Below are 24,041 nucleotides of genomic sequence, written 5' to 3' on the forward strand. Positions count from 1 at the left end.
GCCAATTGGGAAATGATGATGATGATGATGATGATGATGATGATGATGATGATGATGATGATAATTGTTATTTATATTTCCTGCCTCTCCCTGTGGATCGAGGCGGGGTTACATCAATAAAATAGTAAAATACAAGTATAAAAATACAGATAATAAAATACTAACAATATAATTTTTAATTAAAACATCATCTGAACAACCACAAACATCCAAAAACTTATTGTTATAATCAGAGTAGAGCGTTTTATCGTAAAATATCCTATAAGAGGTCAGGTGGGTAAGCCCACCAAAAGATATCCATCTTAAGAGCCTTCTTAAAAGTATCTAAGGTGGTAATAAGATGGATCTCTTCCAGTAAGCTATTCCACAATTTGGAGGCTGCGGCCGTAAATGATCTATGAGAAGTTGTTGTTAGCCTGAACTTACAGTGTTCTAATAAATTCTTCCCTGATATTCTGAGAGTGCGGGGCGGATCGTGTCGGGAGAGGCATTCCTTCAAGTAACTTGGGCCCAAGCCATGTAGGGCTTTAAGGGTAATAACCAACACTTTGTATTGTCCACCTCAGTTTTCTCTGGATTCAACTTGAGTTTGTTTTCCCTCATCCAGCCCATTACCGACCTAAGGCAGGCACCCAGAGGAGAGATGCCATCCATAGTCACTGCAACTGCAGCAGTCGGAGACTAGGGCCGGTTACAAACCGGCATTTCGGACGTCCGGAGGACGTCCCATTTTAAAAAAGGGGCGTCTCTTTTAGACGCCCCTTGGCCTAATACGGACTCCGTCCGTACAAGATGGCACCGGCCCTTCTACATGGCCGGCGCCATCTTTGCGTATCGGACGCTGAGCGTCCGTACGCGTCGCGTCCTTTGTGATGTAGCGAGTGCGCCCCTGGCGCCTCGCTACGTCGCAAACGCGACTCGAAAAGAAGCTCCATTTTGGAGCTTCTTTTTCAGTCCGCGCGGGAGCCGCGCCGTGTGGAGGCTCCGGCTCCCCTGTGGACTAACCGGCGGTGGCAGCAGACCGCCGCAAAGCAGCGGTCTGTACCCCGCCATAGAGAAATAGATTTGGGTGTCATCAGCGTACTGATAACACTGTGCCCCCTGTCTCTGGATGATCTCTCCCAGTGGCTTCATGTAAATGTTAAACAGCATTGGGGACAGAACTGCACCTTGAGGGACACCCGATTTGAGCTCCCTCTTGGATGAATAACTGTCCTCAAGCGACAGCATCTGGAATCTTCCTGAGAGGTAGGACCTGAGTCACTGCAAAGCAGTACCTCTGATACCTAACTCCCGCAAGCGTTCCAGAAGGATACCATGGTAAATGGTATCGTAGGCCACTGAGATGTCCAAGAACATCAACAGGGTCACACTTTCCCTGTCGATGCCCAGACGGACAAAGGCGACCATGGCTGTCGTATCCTATCCTAAAGCTGGTTTGAAATGGGTCCAGATAATCAGCTTCATCCAAGACAACCTGGAGCTGGAAGGCAACTGCCCTCTCGATCACCTTGCCCAAAAATGGTAATAGAAAGACCGGTCTATAATTGGTCCTCACCATATTCTGTTCTGATGGCAGCTTCATGTCCTGAGTACAGATTACGCATCAGGACAATTGGTTATTGTCCCATTCATAGACCATGAAAAGCTATGGTTTGCACTAAGAGATATGGGAGTGGCACAAAATCTGAAAGTCCTGATGCATAACATGTACTCAGGACAAGAGGCTGCTATCAGACCAGAATAAGGAGAAATAGAATGGTCCCAGTCAGCAAAGTGGTCAGGCAAGGCTGCATACTATCACCCTATCTATACAACCTGTATGCAGAAAACTTTGTACGTAGAGCAGGCTTAGACCCAGAGGCAGGAGGAGTAAAGACAGGAGGAAAAAATGTTTGCTAAGATACGCAAACGACACAAGGCTATTAACAGAAACAAATGAAGACCTGGAACAATTACTGAAGAAGGTCAAGGAGGAAAGTGCCAAGGTTGGATTAATGCTGAACTTTGAAAAAATGATCAGAGAAGATGTGGAAGAATTAACCCTAGACAACTAGACAATTGAAATAGTCAAGTAGTTCCCATACCTTGGTTCAAATATTGATCAGAATGGAGACTGTAGTCAAGAAATCAGAAGAAGACTAGGACTGGGAAGGGCAGCTATAAAAGAACTGGACAAGATCATAAAATGTAAAGACATAACTCTGAACATTAAAGTGAGGATAATCCAAGCCATTGTATTCCCCATCGCCATGTGCAGATGTGAGAGCTAGGCAGTGAAAAAAGCTGACAGGAAGAAAGGAAACATTTGAGATGTGGTGCTGGGAAAACATCCTGAGAATCCCATGGACAACCAAGACAAAGAAATGTGTTCTAAAACTGATCAAGCTTGAACTATCTGTGCAAGTCAGAATGACTAAACTGAGAGTGTCATACTTTGGCAACATCATGAGGAAAAATGAGTTATTAGAAAAGACAATGGTGCTAGGAGAGGTGGAAGGCAATAGAAAGAGAGGAAGACCACATGCCAGATGGTTAGACTCAATTAGGGAAGATATGGGCCTGGGCCTGCACAACCTGAGCAGAGAGGTTGAGGTCAGGGGGACTTGGAGATGTCTCGTCCACAGGACCGCCATGAGTCAAAGCTAACTTGAGGGCAGTTAACAACGAGAGCAACAACAACAGTGTGTAGCACTTTTCATTCACAAATAACGAGGAGGTGGAGATATCTTACATATCATCTTCAGTTTGGAATTTGGAAATAATATCTATGGGGAAGACAACATGTGTTCCAGAGATAGACTAAAACAAACACACACGCCCCATTCATGCTAAGGTCCAAGTTTGTTCTCAAACAAATACACTCTAGCAGATGTTACACAACCAATGCAGTCTTGTACTATTTGAGATCTGTGTTGTCAACTGCAAATAAACTAATTTTCATATGGTCTGTAAGCTTTATCGTAAGACTATGATCGTTGGACAGTGAGAGTTGGAAGTTACTGGGGGAATCTTAAATTTGACTTACTTGAGCTTTGGCTTATAACTTCCATAAACTCCCAGGTAACACTGTGCATTTTAGCTCCCAGGGATTTTAGAAGTGCAAGTCATTTTCTCCACAAGTCTGTGAAAAACAAAATGAAAAGTTTAATGCAATGATACTGCTATTGAGATAATTGTTGGGCTTGGATTCTAGGAGATCAGGGTTGAATCACTGCTCAGCTACAGATGACCATCGGCAAATGACTACTCACTTTCAAAGAGGAAAGCAATAGGAAACCTCATCTGAATAAATTTTGCCAAGAAAAAACTATGATAGAGTGGTCTGAGTTCAAAGTCAACTTACTATAACAACCAGGATAACTGGCCTACTCATCATTTTGTTAAAATAATGAGAACTTCTGTTTAAACAGTTAAAGCTGTGCTGAATTCAGTAGAAATAAGCCACTTATGTAAAATCTCTGCTGCAAATACTCCCACATAAATAACAGTTGATGGTAAATCAAGTTTATTCTGGGGACACATCATGGTTGTACTCTAGTTAACACCAAATACTTTTAGAGTGAAGAATTCTGGATTTCTGGCATTGAAGCAGTTTCATAGAATAAAATCAAGAACCATTTTTGATGAGACCTGACTGCTGTCTATATATGTCCCATTGTAAATTTAACTGTATTATATGAAATGGAGAAAGCTACCAAAAAAGAGAAGAAAAGAAAAAGAAAGAAAGAAAGAAAGAAAGAAAAGAAATTGGTAACTAGTAAAGTACAGATTTAGGGGGCATATCTGTTAGACACGTGCATTAATCTTCACTTGCTAACTCCTGTAGATGGTGAAAGAGCATGAGTTCATGGAAAATGTATATTAGAAGCCTTATTGAAAAATAGAGTGTTGAATGGGCACACATACATGCATAGCTGGAATATTTCTCAAGTAATCTGAGCAATGCTCCTTGGGTAAAACCAGAGATGGGCATGTGTCCCTCCCCCCCCCCCCCCCCCACCCCCCGCATGCACACTACATGTGAAAGCTTTCTTCTGATTCACAAAACAGCTGCCTGGGAGTTGAAATGGCACCAAGCCCTTTTAAAAAAAACATTTTAACTAGGTAAGCACCAAACCATTTCCATCTGTGTTTGTTCATTTCGTAACATTGAGTGTTGGAAATGATGTTCAGTCACTATTTTAAAAAAGGAGGCAAGTTCCAGTGAATGTCCAGGGTTGCACCTGGCTGTATTTAAATAGGACTGTTCCTTGCAATACAACAGTCACTTGTAGTGCCATTAATGAAAAAAAGATTTTAAATGTGTATTTAAAACATGCTCATAGTGAGAGTTAAGAAATTCCTAACTACATTTTATGATGGGAAGCTAAAAGTGCATTTAAAAAATACTGGTGATTTAAAATAGAGAGGGTCTTTGTTGTATTTCCTTTTCTAAATCTAATAATCATTCTTCCCCTGCTTTTGTTTCCTCATTATGTTTCAGGTCTTGATTCACCCATCACACTCAAGTAAGGCATGCCTGAGCTTCGCTCCTCCCCATCATTGCTGATCTAAAGCCAAGGAGCAGCAATGTCAGAAGACTTCAGAGGTATGCTCTTCATAAGACATATCATGTAGACCTTTTCAAAAGATGAGGTGAAAACTGTGTGTGTGGCAATTTCTTCTTCGTGGTCTCTGCGAATCATACAAATGGGTTTTACTGTGCCTGCGCAGTGCTGTTCGGATACTTCTTGAATCACTGGGCAAAGTACACTTTGCACCATATAGAAACTTTTTGTCGGTAACCCCGCCCCCCTCTTATAAAGCCCCGGTTCCCGCTCTTTTCCCCAGTTCCATTTTTCCACCGCGCTTGGCTGCTGTTTGGAACTTCGCTCTTGCTAGTTTTTGATTGAATCACTGCTTTTTTGTTTTTTGACTCAGACTGTTTTTGGACTTCGCTTCTTCTACTTCCCCCGTGTGCCTTGACCTCTCGGACTGTTGACCTCGAGTTTGGATTTCGTCGTTGCCTGTTGACCGGTGAAGATGTCTCCACCTTTCAAGAAATGTGACGTCTGTGGGGGAAAGGTTCCCGTCCAAGACCCACACTCCTCATGTCTTCTTTGCCTGGGAAGGAACCATGACGCAAAGGCTTGCCCGCTCTGTAAGTCTATGTCCTCCCAGGCCAGAAAGAATCGGGAGTCCCGTCTCACGTCCGCAATTGCTCAGGGGAAGATCCGGGAGAGGGACCCCAGTCCGGCCTCAGCTCCTTCTGCGCCCACCGCGGCCCCTCCGACTTCTGCCCATGCTAGTCCGGCCAGTGCTCCACCGGACTTGGCCTCAGTGGCCCATGATCTTGGCCAGACCGTTCCAGTCCCTGCTGTGGGCTACGGCTCTTCGAAGCCTAGTGCCGCCTCCAAGCCTGCCCACAAGCCTAAGAAGTCGGCGGATGTGGGTATCCCTTTCGCTCGAGAAGAGGCGACGACTTCTAAGCGGGCAGCCACTGGACATAAGTCCCGCGAGGCTTCTATTTTGTCGGACTCGACTAAGAAGCTCAAGGGCAGTGAGAAGCCCCCTAAGGAGGGCAAGGCGGCCAGAGACCATGCCACAATCTCCAAGGCGGATGGTTTCGGGTCGTCCAGCTCAAAGGCGGCTACTGACGGCAAGGGTGGCTCGGACTTAAAGATCACTGAGATGCCCATTCCATTCTTCCTGCCTGACATACCGCGGGACTCAGCTTCTTCCAAGAAAAGGGCCTTGTCCACCGCCGGTTCCACTGTCGGCTCCACCCCGGAGGTTCCAACTTCCAAGAGGGCTAAGACCAAGGATCACACCAAGGTCCGCTCCGGAGCTGGGACCGGAAAGGATGATAGTCGGGGTCGACGATGTTCCCGATCCCGTTCTCCACTGCCCAGGGGTCACCAGCCTGTGTCCCCCGATCGCAGACAGGCTTCAAAGCGTCATCTTTCGCAGGAAGAGCCTAAACAAGAGGACCTCGCCGCTCCCGTTGGTGCAACTGCCAGAGTTGGTCAACCCTCCGCCACCGAGCCTTCGGCTTCCACGGCCGTTTCCTATGTTGACCTGGAAGAGGATGAAGCCCGCCCTCACAGGAGGAGATCACCTGTTCCCTCGCAGACTCGGGTGAGGTCGCCTACCCCCTCACCAGTGCAGGAGCCCGATGTGGAGGACTTCTTTTATGATTCCGAGTCCGACAGATTCTACATGGCAGTACCTAGGGATGTGGCCATGCTGAAGTTTCCTCCTGGGCATGACTGGTACCGGGATGATGCGACATCACGTGGTGCAGACCGCTCTTGCTCTCTGACTCGCCGTGGGGCAGTACAACCTAGGACAAAGACCGTGGTGGAGACCATTCTCTCGGACTCGGAGCCGGATCCTCCTGCCGAATCCGACGCCCCTTCGGATGATGAGGATCGAGCGGACGACCTCTCACTGGGCCTCCATCAACCGGAGCCGGCCTCACCGACTGACGACGTGCGTTCGTTCGCCGAACACGTCATTAAGATGTCCCGTGCCTTGGACATTGAGCTGCCCTACCCGGAGGAGGCGGCCAAGGACCCAATAGAGAGGCGAGTCCAAGGTTGGATGCAGACACCGCCATCGATACCATTCTTGCCTTCGCTGAAGTCCCTGGTCAAACGCTCATGGGACGCTCCCGCTTCTTTGCTGGGACCGCCGCGCAAGATAGAGTCGCTGTATAGGGTCTCTTCCCCGAACGCTCCCTGGTTGGCCTCTCACCCCCGCCAAAATTCCGCGATTGTTGAGGGAGCCCAACATACCTCGACGCAACGTCAATCTTCCTTCCCCTTGGACAAGGAGGCCAAGAAGATTGACGCCCTCTCAAGGAAGGCATATACAGCGTCAGCGCTGGCAGTCAAGGCCATAAATTACGTGGCCTGCATGGGGGCCTATGTCCAGACCCTCATGGAAGGAATATCTCCGATCATCCCTGATGTTCCGGATGACGCCCAGCGCACCTTGGCCGAGATCAGGGACGAAACCCACTCGATCGGGAGCTGGCTAATTACCGCGTCCAGAAATGTGGCGGAGTGCACCGGTAGAGCCATGGCTGCTTCCATCGCGCTGCGGCGACATGCCTGGCTTCGCGGATCAGACCTCAACCAGGGCGTCCGTACCACAATCGAGGAGATGCCCATCGATGACTCCGGGCTCTTCCATGCCGACACTGACGACAAACTTAATAGAAAGTTTAGGATGAAAGCGGCCACCAGGAAACATGGCATGTCCGCCCCTGGTACTTCCCAGTTCCGAAAATGATTCCGTCCCTGGCAACAACAACAAGGTCAGTCCCAGAGACCATTCTATTATGACCGTCAGTTCGACAAACAGGGCTCCCAGCGGCAGAGGTACCCATCCCAATCCTCTTCTTCTTCTGGCCGTCGGGCTTACCCCCCCAAATACCGCAAGGCACGGAGGCAGGATACCGACCAGGCTAAAAAGAGAGCATGAAGCCCCCCTGCGCACTTCGTTTCGCCTAGCCCTTATTTTTTGGACATTCTTCAGCCCTTTGCCACCGTATGGGCCTCCATCACTTCCGACTCTTGGGTCTTAACCATCGTCCGGAGGGGCTATACCGTCGAGTTCGAAGAGCTCCCCCCCACCGGAGCTTTTATTTCCACCACCCCCTCAGGCACCCTTCTCGACAAAGTGCGCTCCCTTCTCCAGAAAGGGGCTATATCGCCCGTACCACCCGAACTGTTGTCCAGAGCCTTTTTCTCCAGGTACTTTACGGTACCGAAGTCAGATGGTGGAATCAGACCCATATTAGACTTAAGGGGACTTAACTCCTTTTTACGCTACCGACGTTTTCGCATGGTAACCCTGGCTTCTATTTTGCCTTTACTTCACCAGGACCTCTGGTTTGCGACCATAGACCTAAAGGACGCTTACTTCCATGTAGGGATTGGAGAGTCCCACCGGAGGTTCCTCGCCTTCGCCATAGGCTCCGTCGCCTATCACTACAACGTCCTCCCGTTCGGCTTGGCCACGGCTCCGAGGGTCTTCACGAAGTGTATGGCCCCAGTGGTGGCCTACCTCCATCAGAAGGGCTTCAGGGTCTTCCCGTACCTGGACGACTGGCTATTTGCAGCCCCCTCACAAGAGGAGTTTCAGGACGCCATCAACTTTGCGCTCCATCTTCTGTCGGACTTAGGACTATTGGTCAACCTAGAGAAGTCTCATCTGGTCCCGGCCAAGCAGGTCCGGTTCATCGGTTCCATCCTCGATTCCGAAGAATGCGTCGCTTACCTGCCTCAGGACCGTTTCCTGGCACTGTCGATGCCAGTAAGGGCCGTCCGGTCCTACAGGAGAATAAGGGCCAGAGACGTCCAGGTGGCCCTGGGACACATGGCGTCCACCACATTCATGACTCCATGGGCGAGACTACGGCTGAGGCCTCTCCAGTCGTGGTTCCTGTCGGCCTTCGATCCTATGATGGACCCTCCAGACAAATGGCTCACCATACCAAGACCCGTCGCCACTTCCCTATTGTGGTGGCTAGATTCCCGCAATGTCTGCGTCGTCATGCCCTTTGTCCAGCCTCATCCTCAAGTGACCCTAACGACGGATGCGTTGATGGAAGGCTGGGGCGCCCATCTCCTGGACTTGTGTGTAAGAGAGAGGTGGTCTTGGCAAGAGACTTCGCTCCACATCAACGCATTGGAGATGTTGGCCGTCGAGAAAGCATTGAAGGCCTTCGAATCCAGCATCACGGACAAGGTGGTCCTCCTCAGGACAGACAACACAACCGTGATGTATTATGTCAACAAACAAGGAGGCAGCAAGTCGAAAACGCTCCTGGACATCACCCTGAGGATCTGGGACTGGTGCATCCCAAGGGGCATCCTTCTTCAGGCGATCCACCTGCCAGGGGACGAGAACACCCTGGTGGACCAGTTCAGCAGGGCCACATCGACCTGCCACGAGTGGAGGCTCCATCCAGAGACGGTCCACGACCTATTTTGCCGGTGGGGAGCTCCTCAAATCGACTTGTTTGCAACTGCCTCCAACAGCCATTGTCCCCAGTTCTGCTCCCGAAGGCGACACGAGAGATCCCTCGGAGACGCATTCGCCTTCGATTGGTCTGGGGAGACGCTCTACGCCTTTCCCCCATTTCCTCTGCTCACCAGAGTGGTCTCGAGGATGTCGAGGGACCACGCCAACGCGATTCTCATCATGCCGTGGTGGCCGAGACAACCGTGGTTCCCGTCGTTGCTCCACCTTTCCAACAACGAGTTTCTCCGGTTGGAGTCGAGACCAGACCTTCTCACTCTCCAAGGCGGGAGAGTCCGGCATCCGGACATCGACACGCTGCCGATGGTGGCGTGGAGGCTTCGCCGCTGAGGCTACTTCCACCGTCGGTACGGAGGGTGATCCGTGCCGCTCAAAAGCCAGCGACCCAGAGGTCCTGTGCCTCTAAGTGGAAGAGATTTCTGCATTTCCTCGAAGAGAGGGGCCTGCCACCGCACCGCGTCACGGTACCGGTGGTACTTGAGTTCTTGATGTCGTTGTTGGACGCGGGGCTGTGCCTTACGTCCATTAAATGTTATCTGTCTGCCATTTGTTCCCACTTTCAATATGATGGTTTGCCTTCCTTTTTTAGGGACCCTCTTGTTAAGAACTTTTAAAGGGGTTGCAATAACCTTCACCCCCAGGTCTCCGTTCCTGCCCTGGCTTGGAGCTTGGACGTTGTATTGTCCGCCCTCCAATCCAAGCCCTTTGAACCCTTGGCCACAACGGACTTGAGACTATTAACTTGGAAGACTGCATTCCTTGTGGCCATCACTTCTGCCCGCCAGGCGGGAGAACTTTGTGCCTTATGGAGGGATGAACCCTTCATTCGATTCCACAGGGACAAGGTCGTACTCCGAACTGATATCACCTTCCTTCCTAAGGTGGTTTCCTTCTTTCACATGTGTCAGGACATTGTGTTACCGACCTTGGCTTTGAACCCATCCACTGCTGAGGAACGCAGCTTGCATATGCTGGACGTTCGGAGAGCCTTGGCTTTCTACTTAGACAGAACAATGGGTTCGAGTCGTTCCGAAAGACTTTTTCAATGCTATTCGGAACCTAGAAAGGGTCTACCGGTGTCGCCCCAAAGACTCTCGAAATGGATTGCTAACACTATCCATCTCTGTTATGAACTGTTGGGCAAACCGACACCGGCCAGGGTGCGTTCGCATGCGACCAGGGCGGTTGCAGCATCCTCTGCCTTTCTAGCTGGAATCTCCTTATCGGATATCTGTAAGGCTGCCGTTTGGTCCCAGCCATTGACTTTTATAAAGCATTATAGACTGGACACCAGGGCCATTCGGGACGCAGCTTTTGGGAGGGCTGTGTTGGTTTCTGGTTTGCATTGAATGTTTTGCTAGTGTGAGTTGTGCCATGTGTTATACAGAGGGTACTGTGTTTATATTGGTCTATGATGTCTCATTTTCAGTGGGATTGGTCTTGCATGGCCTTTACATTCCCTCCTCAGGTCTGCAAGGTTATTATTTGATTGACTTTTCACTTACATTTGCACAACTCCAATGGGTATGGTCTTGCATGACCTTGTACTCCCTTTTCAGGTTCTATAATGTTATGTCCATATTGAACTTCTGTACAAAGATGAGACGGACCCCCTTTTTACGGTTCGCAATTTTATTGGTATAATAAATATTACCTTGGTTTACCATAACTTGGGTTTCAGGACACTCCTTCCGCCGTATACCTAAGCTTGTCAGTCTAAACCCATTTGTATGATTCGCAGAGACCACGAAGAAGAAGGACAGGTTACTCACCTGTAACAGTATTTCTTCGAGTGGTCATCTGCGAATTCATACAAATCCCGCCCATCCTCCCCTCGGTGTCCTGCTCACTTTGGCTCTGTCTTGCATTGCCGACTTGGCGGAAAAATTTTGGAACTGGGGAAAAGAGCGGGAACCGGGGCTTTATAGGAGGGGGGCGGGGTTACCGCCAAAAAGTTTCTATATGTTGCAAAGTGTACTTTGCCCAGTGATTCTAGAAGTATCTGAACAGCACTGCGCAGGCGCAGTAAAACCCATTTGTATGAATTCGCAGATGACCACTCAAAGAAATACCGTTACAGGTGAGTAACCTGTCCTTCCCACTCCTGGCCTTGGTACCAGGGGTGGGAATTGTGCAGGCTGCATGTGGTCCCCTCAGAACTCCCTCATTGCTGAAAAAGGTTTGGTGGAAAATATGAAGAATTATGCTCTAGAAACCCCAGATTTTCTGTTTCATTGTAATTTAGGAGAGGGTGACTTTTGGGAGCCTGAAATAGCCTCATCCACTAAACTAGAAGTGACAATGAAGTCCTTTCACCACTGCCTGGTGAGCACAGTCCCTGGGCCCTCCACAGTTGCCTACCTCTGCTCTTTGCATTCATCTCTCTGTTGACCTGGAATGAACATGCTTGCTCAGAGGGTGGATGATGTGAGTTCAGTGTCTTCAGTGCTGCCACTCCTGTCATTACATTCTCTCCTTCCTTGTTTACATGACTGGAATCCTGAGACCCCATCTATAGTGTTCTCTTTGGGAATGCCCACCCAGCACCACCTGAAATTGATACAATGCAGATGTCCCCAGCTTTCATCAGTGCAGAGCACTGGGATGTGCAATTAATATATGAGGACAATGTATATACATGTTGAGTCTCTCTTATTCAGAATTCCAAAATATTCCAAAAACCAAAACTTTTTTGATGGTTGCTTGTTTTCTGATGCTTCAATGTACACAAAATATTTCATGCACAAAATTATTAAAAATATTGTATAGAACTATTTTCAGGCTATGCATATAAAGTTTATACAGTTGCCCCTTCCCTTACGCGGGGGATCCATTCTAGCCCCCCCCCCTGCGTAAGGAAAAAAATGTGGATGCTCAAACCCCATTCAAGTGAATGGGGCTAGTGCTTGTGGTGGTGCGCGGCAGCGCGTACACACCATTGCCTTTTCCAACACATGGCACTGCTCCTTCTGGTGTGGCTTCCAGCATATGCTGGAAGTTGTGTATGACGCAGGCGCACTGTATGAAACATAAATGAATTTTATGTTTAGATTTGGTCCCATCTCCGATATCACATTATGTACATATATACAAATACAGGTGTTTCAAATTTAAAAACAGCAACAACCAAACGCAATCAATTCTGCACCCAAACATTTCAGATAAGGGTGATGCAACCTGTATTGTCCACAGATCTGTAAAATGAATGTTTTGTTCAGGCTTCCCATAAACAATCATTTATAAATAAAAGATATTACCATGGGTACAGTCAGTGCATCCTTGGACCACTGAATTTCTTATTTTGTGGTTGTTTGATACAAGCTTTTATTTTACTGCAGCTAAGTGCAAGGAAAGAAAGTTCTTACATCTGTAAAACATTGTGTGCTTATCTGTGGTGTGGATTAAGCTGGTCATCTCAGAGAGAGTTCAATCTGTTCCCAGCCTCAGTAACTCTAATTTGTAGTGATATAAGAATGCAGGATAGCTTAACAGTGGATACAAAGAAGGAAACTGGAAACACTCACCAGGTTTGTTCAGGGGATATTTTACACTATACAATTATAGTATTGTGATTACACTTTAATTGCCATAGTTCCATTCTATGGGATACTGGGATTTTCTATTTGGGGAGGGATATTTAGAATTCTTTGTCAGAGCTCCATTGCTTCACCAAACCATAAAATACAGGCTATCATAAGAATCAAAGTTAAAGTAGAATCATAGATTGTGTAGTGTGAAAGAGCTCCAGATATAATATTAATAATGGTTTATCGTTTTATGAGAGAATCTTTGGTATATTCATCAGGAGGTGATTAGAATATTATCTTTCTGTTTTCAGATAATGATGGTTTCATGGTGCATTGAAATCTTAATTAGATGAAAATCGTAAACCATGGTTTAATTTAACACTTATCATCTCAAATTCATAAGCCATGGTGGAACTTGGATTGTTGCAATAAACTATAAATATCTAGGTTTGGGTGCAAAACTGAAGTTCATTAAATTAAAAATTGATGTGAAAGCAGCTGATCTCCTCTTTGCAGCCATGGTGAGTGTAATGGAAACTGACAACCCCAAGACTAATTCAAGTAATGCTAAACTATACTTTACAATTGTATTAGTAGGTAGGTTTTTTTCCTTGGTTGTAGTTTTGTAATATCCCTAGGGAGCCTGATGCCCTCCAAATGTGTTGAATGACTAGCCCCAGAGTCCTCTGGACAGCTATGGCTCCAGATTGGGGAAGTCTGCATCACAGTATTTTCATCCCAACAGACTGCTGTATTAGAGAAGTAGATGTCATACCTGTCTTATAGAAAGTCTCCTTGTCCTCTAATGATTTTATATATAGTATTATATATAGTATATAAAAATAGTATTTTATATATAACACATCCTGCGGCTATCTTTTGATGAAAGGAAGGCCATAAGTACTGAGCTGTCATCCACAAAAGGCATGCTCATCTTTAAAAGTGCCACAGGACCCATTTTGCAACTGTGCCTCAGGACATATTATGTAAACTTAAGATTTTAACATGCATTTAGAGAAAGCTTTTCTGTCCTGCTACCAAACACATCCTTCTAGGTGTATTAGACTACAGCTTTTTCTAGTCTTCAATCAGCATGGTTAGCCATGCTGCTTTCGTATGATATAGGTTGTAGTTCACCAAGCTGGGGATATGAGTCAAGGGTAGGTTAATTTGAGTAGGAACTTTTTCTTTGCTAATATATTCTGTTTAATATTGAGGGTTGAATGTACTGTATAAGGAATGTGAAATGGGTGCTTTAGAAATTTGTGAGCATTTTATTTGAACATGTATATATAAGCACCACTAATTTATATGGCATTTCAGAGTGTAGTGTTAAGTAAAGGGAGAGCTTCCTTATCCCAAGCAACTTACAAACTATTTTGTATATTTTGATGGGCTAAATGGAGGAATAGTAACCAGAAGAGTGGGCATGCAGTTCTGGAGGTGGTTGTTGTTGCTGTATGCCTTCAAATAGTTTCTGACTTATGGTCACCCAGTGGATTGCCATGGTTGGACAAGGAATTGAACCCTGATCTCCAGTCAAACAAACAAGCTTCATTTATATACCACTTCATACCACCTAAGCAGTGTCTAAGCGGTTTACAACTGTAAGCTAATTTGCCCCCAACAGTCTGGGTACTCATTTTAGCGACCTCAGAAGGATGCAAGCCTGAGCTTGAGCTCTTTTGCTGGTCTTGAACTCACAACCTTATGGTTTTGAGTGAGTGGCTGCAGTACAGGCATTTAACCATTGTGCCACCAGGACTTCCTTCCAGTCATAGTCCAATGCTTAACCACTAAACTACACTGGCTCAACCAGGAGAATGGATGTGATGTTCTGGAGGACACCGTGTTAGTAGCTTTCAGTTTACAGGGTATGCTTTATACAAAAAGTATACTTCTTGTGGCACCTTAAAGACAACACATTTATTATGTCATGATCCAAAAGCCTTATTGTTACTATTATTAACTTCATATCCCATCTTACCCCAAAAGTGGGCCTCAAGGCTGAACAAGTACGATATAGCTAAAAACATATATCGGTACAGTTTAAAACAGAATTAAACTATTCACAGTATTAGAACAATTAAAAACATACACCCACAGAGGACATGAAGCATCCTCTAAACTCCTTTCTTCAATTCTAAAAGCCCATAGGAATAAAAAAAAGCCTTTGCCTACCAGTGGAAGGACATCAAGGAGAGGGCCATTCTGACTTCCTTAGAAAGGGAGAGTCTAGGGGTAGCCACCAAAATAAAATGTCCCTATCTTGTGACCCCAGCACTGTTCATACAAAATTAGTGGATACAGTGGCATCCCCACAACAGGTACCACTTGATGTAGGGGAGCTGCTTGAGGGGGGGGGGCTGCTGAAAGGGCATGCTTGGCCTTCTCCTTTGCCACCACAACAGCCTCCTCCTAAGGAGGGAGCCTCTGCTGCAGCAAAACCAAGAGGAGCATGCTTGCCGTTTTCCTTTGCCGCTGTGGTGGCCTTCATCTGAGGAGGGAGCACCATGAAGCTGGGAAGGGCATGTTCTCCCTTCTCCTTCACCACTGCCATGCATGAAGAGGGAGCTGCTGCCAGAAGGGGTATGCTCACCCTTCTCCTTTGCCATGGTTGTAGCCTCCTCCAAAGGAGGGAGCTGCTGCTGTGGCAAAACTTAGAGAGATGCTCTTGTCTCTCATCCTGCAGCAGCAGGAAAGCCCATCCTGGTGTCACCTAGTGCATTCCTTACTCACTGCACCCCCTAGTGATGCCACTGGGTGGACTGAGATGTATGCTCCACAAACTATTGATAACTATACCCATAGTGCATGATAATCGAGTACAAGGTAATACAAAGTCTTGTGCCTTAGTAAATGTGTTGGTCTGCATCCAAAATAGCATTGTCACTATGGAAGTAGTTTTGAAGAAACAAAAATAAAAGGCACCCACAAAGGAGACAATGTTCCCCTGTGCCAATGGCAAGCAAGTATAAAATAGAGACCTCACATTTCAGATTTGAGACTGTAAAGCTCTGACAATCTTAGAAAGCTGAAAAAGGAAGTTACTCAAATAGAACATGAGACAGGAAATGTCATGCTTACGATTAAAGGCTGAACTGATGCATTTTCCTCCCCACCCCAGTGCTCTTCTTTGTACATTGAAAGAGTTTGGGAAATATCTGAATTCATACTAGTCAGAGAGAATTAGCAGAACCCCTTTTCACCAGTTCAAATAATACCCTTTTTCATTCAGAAATGGTGACTGAATTGTTTGGTCTTGTCTACTGCTGTGATCTTAGAACCATGCAAGACATCAGTGTCTCTGTGCTGCAATAAAGAAGCAATTGGCATAGTGTAACAGGAATGTGAAATAATCTTGGAGCCAGTGTAATGGGAGTGGAAGGGGAAAGCTCAAAATGCCGAGAACAGTGATCATCCTGCCTATGGGCTTAGAACAACGAAGGGAAAAACAAGAAAGGACACCAAATATTAAAACCAGCTCAATGGCATTTTGGATCTAGTATTAGAATTGTCATCTCACCCCAAAGTAGCTTTCACAATAACAGTTTGTCAGTGCTCCTTAATGCACCAAATGTTGTTGCCTGAGACGCTTTATTATTGACATCTTTGGACTAATATGCATACATATTAATTAACTATTATTTTATAAGTTATAACATAGCTATAGCTATAAGAGATGTAGTACCTTAGTGGTTAAGATGTCAGTTCTGAATGGGGCATGCTCCCCCCAACTGACTAGATTTGTCTTCCAAAAAGGCCAGATTTAACCTCAGGGGCTGAACTATCCCCCGGTGTGGTATTCCCTGTGGCTACATGTTGCAAACTATGATAGATAGTGTTTGTCTTCTAAATAAATGCCTGTGCTGTGTCTCACAAAGACCAGAATCCATTGGTGCCCTACACCAACATAGCTTGCTGCCATAATTGGCATAGTTATGGCAGCAGGAAGAAACAAAGCAGTGGCCTTGGCAACCATGAAACACGTAAGCCATGGGGAATTGGGCTGGTTAGAGTTGACAGATTATAGCCAAGCTCCTACATTGTGGTGGTGGATGCAACAGAAGCACCTTTTCCCGAACAAAAAATCACCAGCAGGTGCTTGCTAAGTGCAGCTCTATCTTCCCAGCCATTGGTTGGCTGTGCAGATACACCCCAGACTGCTCTTGAACTAAGGAGTAAGTAAGAAGGATACTCCTTCCTTCTTTGGTGCTGAAGAACAATTGAACTGAGCCCAAGTGCACCTCTGCAGCCAGTAAGCAGCAGGAGAGATTAATTGTACCCAGCAGCCCCCAGGCTGTTGTTGTTCTCCTGGTTAGTGCCTTGAAAAAGGAGGTACTAGGTAACCTCCTTCTGCAATGACAGATTTTTAAAAATGTACATGTGCAGGTGTAATTCCCAAACACACCCAAATCTCTCACCATCAGGATGTTGGCCCTGATCTGTCTTCCCTTGTGTGGTGGTGAAAAAAGTGCAACTCCTAATATAGTGGAACAACAAGATTCTGGCTATAGGTTAAGTTTCTCAAGAACCCCAGGGTTCCCTGGAAGGTGGGCTGAAATCCATTCAATTATAAGAAATAAATACAAATTTCAGTGCATCATTATGGATTAGTGAGAGGCCCTAATCTGGTTGATGGAAGGATCCTTTTGTTTCAGAGCATTCTTGGTGAAGAGCATCTGTCTTCTTGAGACACTTCCCATGCTTTTGATTGCCCAATGAATCCCCTTGCATGGGAAGCTGCCATGTGGCTGTGCCCTGAGATAATCATATGCCTTAAAAAAGAAAAGGCTGTGGAGCTCTTGACAGTATGACCACTGTGTATTTATTGATGAAGTTTTAGTCCTATGAACACCATAGCATGAAACTGTACTCTTGCTATTGAGTCTCCAGTTCCCCTCTGCTGAAGTCTGCCATGCACAGACAAAAGCTCTTCTTGAATTATTCACTGGGTGAATTGTAATTTTCTTGGATCTGAAGGATTGCATTTGGTGAGAGCAAATCTGTACAGCAATCTTAACACTGCTTTTTGGGCTGTTCTGGGAGGGGGGAATAAACTGAACTTGGGACATATGTGAGAGGAATGAAAGAGTAAGCTTTCATTAAGAGGTCTTGCAGTAAACCAAAGAGAAGCCGGGAGATGGGGAAGCCCAATCCTGTTAACTGTGCTTCACTTGAAGCATACCTAATTAAAATACTATTTTTAAATTTGATGTAATTATCCAAGAACATCCTAGAATCAAAGATAATGTGGGGTCCTGTTCTTTCTCTAGAACCGTGTTTGCTTGTGCCACTTTGAATCTCAGCTTTGGGTGTTGATAGAAAACATCCCCCCCCCTTTTTTTTTTTTAGATTAAGCAGTTGAATCTGTGCCTAAAATGCCTGAGGTTATTTGGATGCATGGATGGAGGCATGCAGCGATGATTGAATTTGACTCTGTTATGAGAGCAAGTATTCGTGCAGTTGCCAAACAGCAGAAATAACCCTAGCCTTCTGAATGTAGGGTACTCTGCGCAGATGGCGCTGGAGCTGTTGCTCTTAAAAAAGTGTTTCGGGGCTCCTGTTGTTTCTTTTTCCCCGAATACAGTTGCATGTAGGGCTGCCATAATTCTCTACTAAAAACTAGGACAAAATGTAGGACAAATTTTAGATAAAAGTATAGGACAATTATAGGATAAAATTTAGCCCAAAATGTAGGACATTTAAGAAAAATGAGGACCTTAAATGTCCTACATTTGGGGCTAAATTTTATCCTACAATTGTCCTACATTTTGGTCTAAATTTTGTTCTACATTTTGTCCCGGTTTTTAGTAGAGAATTATGGCAACCCTAGATGGAACATGTGTGTTGTCCTCAAACAGGCTTTGGGAAGCATTTTCCCTTTTTCTGCTCTTGTCCACCTTCAAAGAAGATTTTAGGGCACATTTGACTTGAAGGGAAGCATCCTAGGGCAAGTGACCTTTTTAGTTTAAATTTAAAATCCACAGTCTTACTCCAGACTGGACAGATGACCTAGAAAATCCTATTCTTTTTGAAAAGGTTGGGAGAAGTGAGAATGTATTGCTACAGAAAATGGCAGGATATCTCACATGTTCAGCTGAAGGATGTCATAGGCTGGCCTTTGAATAAAGGAGGATCTTTCTCTTTCAGATTGGCCTGGTAGTGTTCTGACTGTGAGGGCTTCCCTTTTTACTACCATGATAAAACAAAAGCACACAGCTGTCTTTGCATGTTGTCTTGCTTTATTCTCTTTGGTAGACCAGGCTGGGATGTTGATGGTAACAAGAGGGGACACCTATTATAGGGTAGCATGTTCAGACCCTCCTGGGGAAATGTTCTTTTTCTCAACTCTCCAGCTCTACTTTTCTTTCTCTTTAGCTGATGCAGAGAGCAGCATTCATGCAAGTTTCCTTATGGAGAAAGGTGATGATAAAATTCAGTGACCTAATAAAGTAGAGAGAGAATTTGTCTTGGAATATGAAGCAGAAAAGAGAAATAAAGCTTTAGGTGGATAAATAAATGGACATAAAAATGCTTATCAGAGACTCTTATGAACTGGCAGTTTAGAATCCCTTCTGATGCTATTTTTGTTCTAATCTTGATTCAAGTGAGCCAGTATAGTGTGGCTGTTAGATTATTACACTCAGACTGGGGATACTCAGATTCAGATCAACATCTGCACAAGAATCTGACTTGATGAATTGGAGTCAGTCAGTATCTCTCAGCACCACAATCCTATATGTTACATTTTGATGATAGAAATGAAAAATGTGTCATCTTGAGCTCCTTGGAGGAAAAGTGAAATGCAAATATAACAAAGAAACATCTTCACTGTATTCATCCTTCTATGGTTTCTGTTCACTTTATGGTCTTAGGTTCCTTTTCTTTCCCCATGGCTCCTGAATGTCATTTCCATTGGCCTGGAGGTTCTTCCTGTATAGCCTGGGAAGTAATGAAGATGGTTGGAAGAAGGAAGAGCATTTGAATACCAAATACTCTGGCTGTATTTCAGAGAAAGGGACTGGCAAAACCACCCTGAGGGTTCCTTGCCTAAGAAAACCCTGTGGGATTGATGGGGTTGCTATAAATCAACAAATGACTTGGAGGTGTGTGCACACATGCACACACACCTCTGAATGGCAAACTGAATAGCTACTCAAGTCAACCGGTCACAGACTTTTTCCACATTGGAGAGAGGTCTATTGTATTTTCTGTTTAAATTATAGTGATTCAACATATCCATCTAGATAAAATAATCAGCATATACACATCTCCTCCCCCTCCCCTTTTCTCTTCTCTTTCTCTCTCCATTTGCTCACTTTTATGGTAATATGTGAAAGGAGTCCCTTCATTTTGTGGAAGCCTCTATCAGATGTAAATCCCTTTTGTCCCAAATAAGATGTCCACATGTGGACAGAAGACATCTTGTGTTCACCACAGGGAATTTTTTGGATCCAACCTATTGTCCCTACTGCAGAATAAACATCTGAATTCTCTACAATTAATGAGTAACATCTGTGTATATGTTTAATAGCAAATTGATAAACTGTTAAAGAGAATATTGACTACCCTGACCATTTTATCAGATTATCTGATAAGGAAATCTGTTCCCTTTCCCTGTACTTTGACAACAAGATGGACTTTGAATGCAAACATATATTTTGAAACTAGACAAATGAACTCCCATACATAAAGCTATTTATTTACAGGGAAGAAACTTTAATACTTTCCTTAAGATGCCTACAACAATATTATACTTAATCCACTTGAAATATGAAAGAAAAATAGTTTTTAGAGTTTCAAATGACAGTAGTAGCTGGATTCATTGTTGCAGGTATGTCAAGATGATTACTCCATGAGTACATGTCTTCTTCTACCCCAGACTTCTACATGGAGAAATGTCTCTGTAACCAATTAGTTGTTTTGACCTTTCCCGGGTTCTCGCATTGTCTTCGGTCATAAAAATAGACAGCTGCAGTTGTTGACTAGAGGCATGTATTGTTGAGGGGAAAACTCTGTGTCACAATAGATGAGGGTGACAAAGTAGGAAAAACTGTTCAATCAATTTAACAGGCTCTGCTCCCTCAGGGAAGGCAAAGGTTAGAAAGCTGGAAATGTCTGCGTCAATCACTTTAAATGCAACTATGGGCGGTCTCTTAACGATTTTGTACTTGAGTGTAGATTCCCTAATCTGAGTTATTTGGGAACAGTAAAGGGCACTTTTACATGAAGAACTCTGATTCCCTTTAAAATACAGAGTTGGCTGGGAGCCTTTCTCAGTTGCCAGTTCTGGATATTCTCTTCAAAAAGAACAACAGCACTACATATACAGATGCTCTCTTCATCTGGATTCTTGAATACACAGTGCAGATTCTTTTGAAGGGAATTATGAATCTTGATATGTGCATATCATAGTTGCTGTGTTACCACTGTCTGTATAGATTGGGATGCAGACACAGTTGCTCCATTGTCTCTGCTATGGGCCAAAGTAGATGTGATTCTTATTTTTCCCCTGCATAGTTTTTTTGTTTTTTTTAAAAATATCCATTAAAAAGAGAAGACACTGGATGGGGTCCCTGGTTTTGCTTCCACCATGGTGTCTCAATTGGTATTATAACCCCAATACACAACCCCCCTTTTCCAGTTTCCACAGACCTGACTCAAATGGGAGCTTTCCTTCAATTGTGAAAAGTCGATAAGAAGAGAATCATTCTGAGAAGAACTGTTATGCATGTTTAAGAAAGGTTTCAAGCTTCATGCCCTAAATCACCCCAGCCCTGTCATTATATGAACTATTTATTTATTTTAGAATCAACTATATAAGGAAAAACTACATATCTAGTTTGGATCAGAAAGGTTAACTCTGGTGGGCCCCTCTCTCTCTCTTTCACTTGTCACCTAGCTACAGAAGTGGGAGAGAAGAGGCTTCAAGGCACTGTGTCACTTCAAAATTCCATTTTAAAACATGAAATAACCTTCTGGTCTCTTCTGTTTTCATTGGGAAGAGCTGATGAAGTTCACAATAGATCAGGGGTGATGGAAACATGTTATTACATAATGTCAATAACAAACAAGATGGGCTCTGCCCACCAGAATCTTATAATTAAAAGATACAAGACAGAAAAAGAGATGTAGGCAGGGAGTAGGGTACAAGCATGGCCAAGTCCACTCTTAATAGTAAATAGTTATATTGTGCCAACTTGTTGAAGAAGAGGAGCCAAACTGAACTGGTCTTTCAAAAGGTAGTTTTATTAAATAGAGCTCCTGGAGAATTAGGAAAAGGGAAGGATGAGGCACTTGGAAGCTTCTGGAGGAGTGGTTCTTTCATTCTTGTCAAAAATGAGGGCTCCCTGGGAGGTGGTGCATATGGCCCACTCCTGCTTTAAATGCATTAGAATACACAGCTGTGGTTTTGTCTTCTTACCAACCCCAATCACCGGTTCATATATTTTATTTCTCTGTACAAGCTCATAGCCAGGGTGACCAGGAGAAATACCACAGAGAAACATGGTGGCCTCCTTGTATATGGAATTTACCAAAGTCTCCTTAGACTTGAGAAGACAATAAATAGTGGTGGGCAATGCAAGGAATGTCTAAAAGATTTCATGGAAGCCACACAGGAAAATATAGTTGGTAAAAGAAAAATATTTGATGGATCTGACCAGATGGACCTGGATAGCATGGTCTGAGCACGTGTTATTCTGGTCTGGATGCTCAACCAGGTTTGGCCCTGCTCTGCCCTGGGACCTATACTGATGCATGCTCCTTACCTTGTCACACCATTGCTCCTGCCGAGAAGCCCCCTGATTTGGAAATGGGGCACCTGGCAGCACCCATGTGGCCAGGCATCCCATTTCCATGACAGATGCTGGGATGAGGGATTTCTCAGCAGGAGAGATGGCATGGCAAAGGTAAGGAGACTGTATAAACAGCCAAGGTTTGCAGCGCATTTTCCAAGAAACTCCATGGCAAACCAGGGGGGTCTGACTCACCTGGAATAAAGGCTGCTTACTTGGGGATCAGGCCAAATACACCAAATGATCTGACTGTATTTATCATGAGAAATTCCTTATATAACACAAGAAGTTCTAAAACGTTTTACTGAATAAAAAAATATCTGTTTACAGAAGCTTGAATTTGACTAGTTGACAAATCAGGAAAGCTGTTTGTTTTTGTAATTTATATGCAGACCCCATACTAAGATACTTTAAAAATTAACTAGAAAAACTCTATGGCAGTGTGTGTGTGTGGCATGAAGAATAATTGGTTTAATTCTCTAGACATGTAATCTATACACATTGAGTTATGATAACTGAGATGGCCCAGGTGATGATTTTTAAAAAATGGCTCTAAAAATAAAAAGTTGCTGTACATTGAAACAGTCACCATTACAGTGGGCCCTCTCCTTACGTGCGGATCCGTTCCGGATCCCCCCACGTAAGGGAAAATCTGCCTATGGTCAAGCCCCATAGGAAATAATGGGGGGGGGGGCGTGCATGTGGTGGAGTGGCACCATTGTTTCCTTCCCCAAGTGGCTTCTGCGTAAGCTGGAAGCTGTGTAAAATGTCTCCGTGCATGGTCCGGGTGCACTGTATTTTGTGCTTCAGTCATTTCTTTCCTTTTGATGCCAAAAATTTGGGACCACTTGGTCAAATTTGTCTGCTGTAAAAGATTGTAATTTAGAAGGAGATGAGATAAACATGTCCAGTTTTTTTTTTAAATTAAATATAAGAATGTTTAAAATTATCATTTTCAACTTGTTTATATCAAGTTTATATCAATAGGCTTTCCTTTGTGGAATTTTGTGGCCAGAATTTTCAGGATTCTGTGTATTTCACAGACCTTAACCATAATCCTAATAACATTTTGATGTCTGAGATAAATGACAAAATGGCCATATCCCATTCTATGTGACTGGACAGGACTGATTGTTGAATCAAACATCAGAAATGAAAAGCATCCTACACCACATCTCAGGCCATGTGACAGGTAGAGATTTGTCCCCCAGGTATTGCATTGCCATTCCCCACATCTTCATGCATTCCCAAATTGGACAATTTGCTCCTATGGCTCATCCTGAGAGTTGTTCATGGTAATATATTCATAACACCAGCAAAAATTCAATATTGTGAATGGAATTGTTTGGTCACAGCTGAAATTATACTTCAGAGAGCAGCAGCCTTAATTTAGATGGTGGTCAGTATTGCAGAATGCTGACTGCTCCTTTGTAAACAAGATCAAGTTTTCTAGTTTTAATTCTTGCTGAGGAAAACCAGACTGTGAGTAGTTTCTTCCCACTGATGTTTAAGGTAGCACCTCCTAAGCATTGTTGAGTATGGCACTCCTTATGTTTGATAATAGTCCTGCTTATGTCAACCTGCTTGTGCTTTATCCATCCCATGTCAAACTGCTTGTGATTGATCCATCCCATATGTTGCCTAAAGAATAGTCCTAACTATGTAGTAAAACGTGCAACTG

The 24,041-nt window shown here is 44.5% G+C and overlaps 1 protein-coding gene across 8 annotated transcripts in view; it reads left to right on the forward strand.

Moving 5' to 3' along the window:
- The window catches only part of MARCHF3 (membrane associated ring-CH-type finger 3), a 172,436-nt gene that overhangs the window by 19,999 nt on the left and 128,396 nt on the right, over window positions 1–24,041 (forward strand). For 4 of the 8 annotated variants that reach the window (XM_042455940.1, XM_042455939.1, XM_042455941.1 and 1 more), the window contains one exon: window positions 4,487–4,591. Coding sequence is in view for 3 of the 8 variants with exons in the window: in XM_042455936.1 (XP_042311870.1) it covers window positions 5,026–7,278 (2,253 nt within the window). In the remaining 5 variants the exon portion in view is untranslated. Of the gene's footprint in view, window positions 1–4,486; window positions 4,592–4,923; window positions 10,703–12,871; window positions 13,082–24,041 lie in introns of those variants that run through there. The other 4 variants (XM_042455937.1, XM_042455935.1, XM_042455936.1 and 1 more) reach the window with 3 other exon arrangements.

Source organism: Sceloporus undulatus, chromosome 2 (assembly GCF_019175285.1).
Source record: "Sceloporus undulatus isolate JIND9_A2432 ecotype Alabama chromosome 2, SceUnd_v1.1, whole genome shotgun sequence".
Lineage (NCBI taxonomy): Eukaryota > Metazoa > Chordata > Lepidosauria > Squamata > Phrynosomatidae > Sceloporus > Sceloporus undulatus.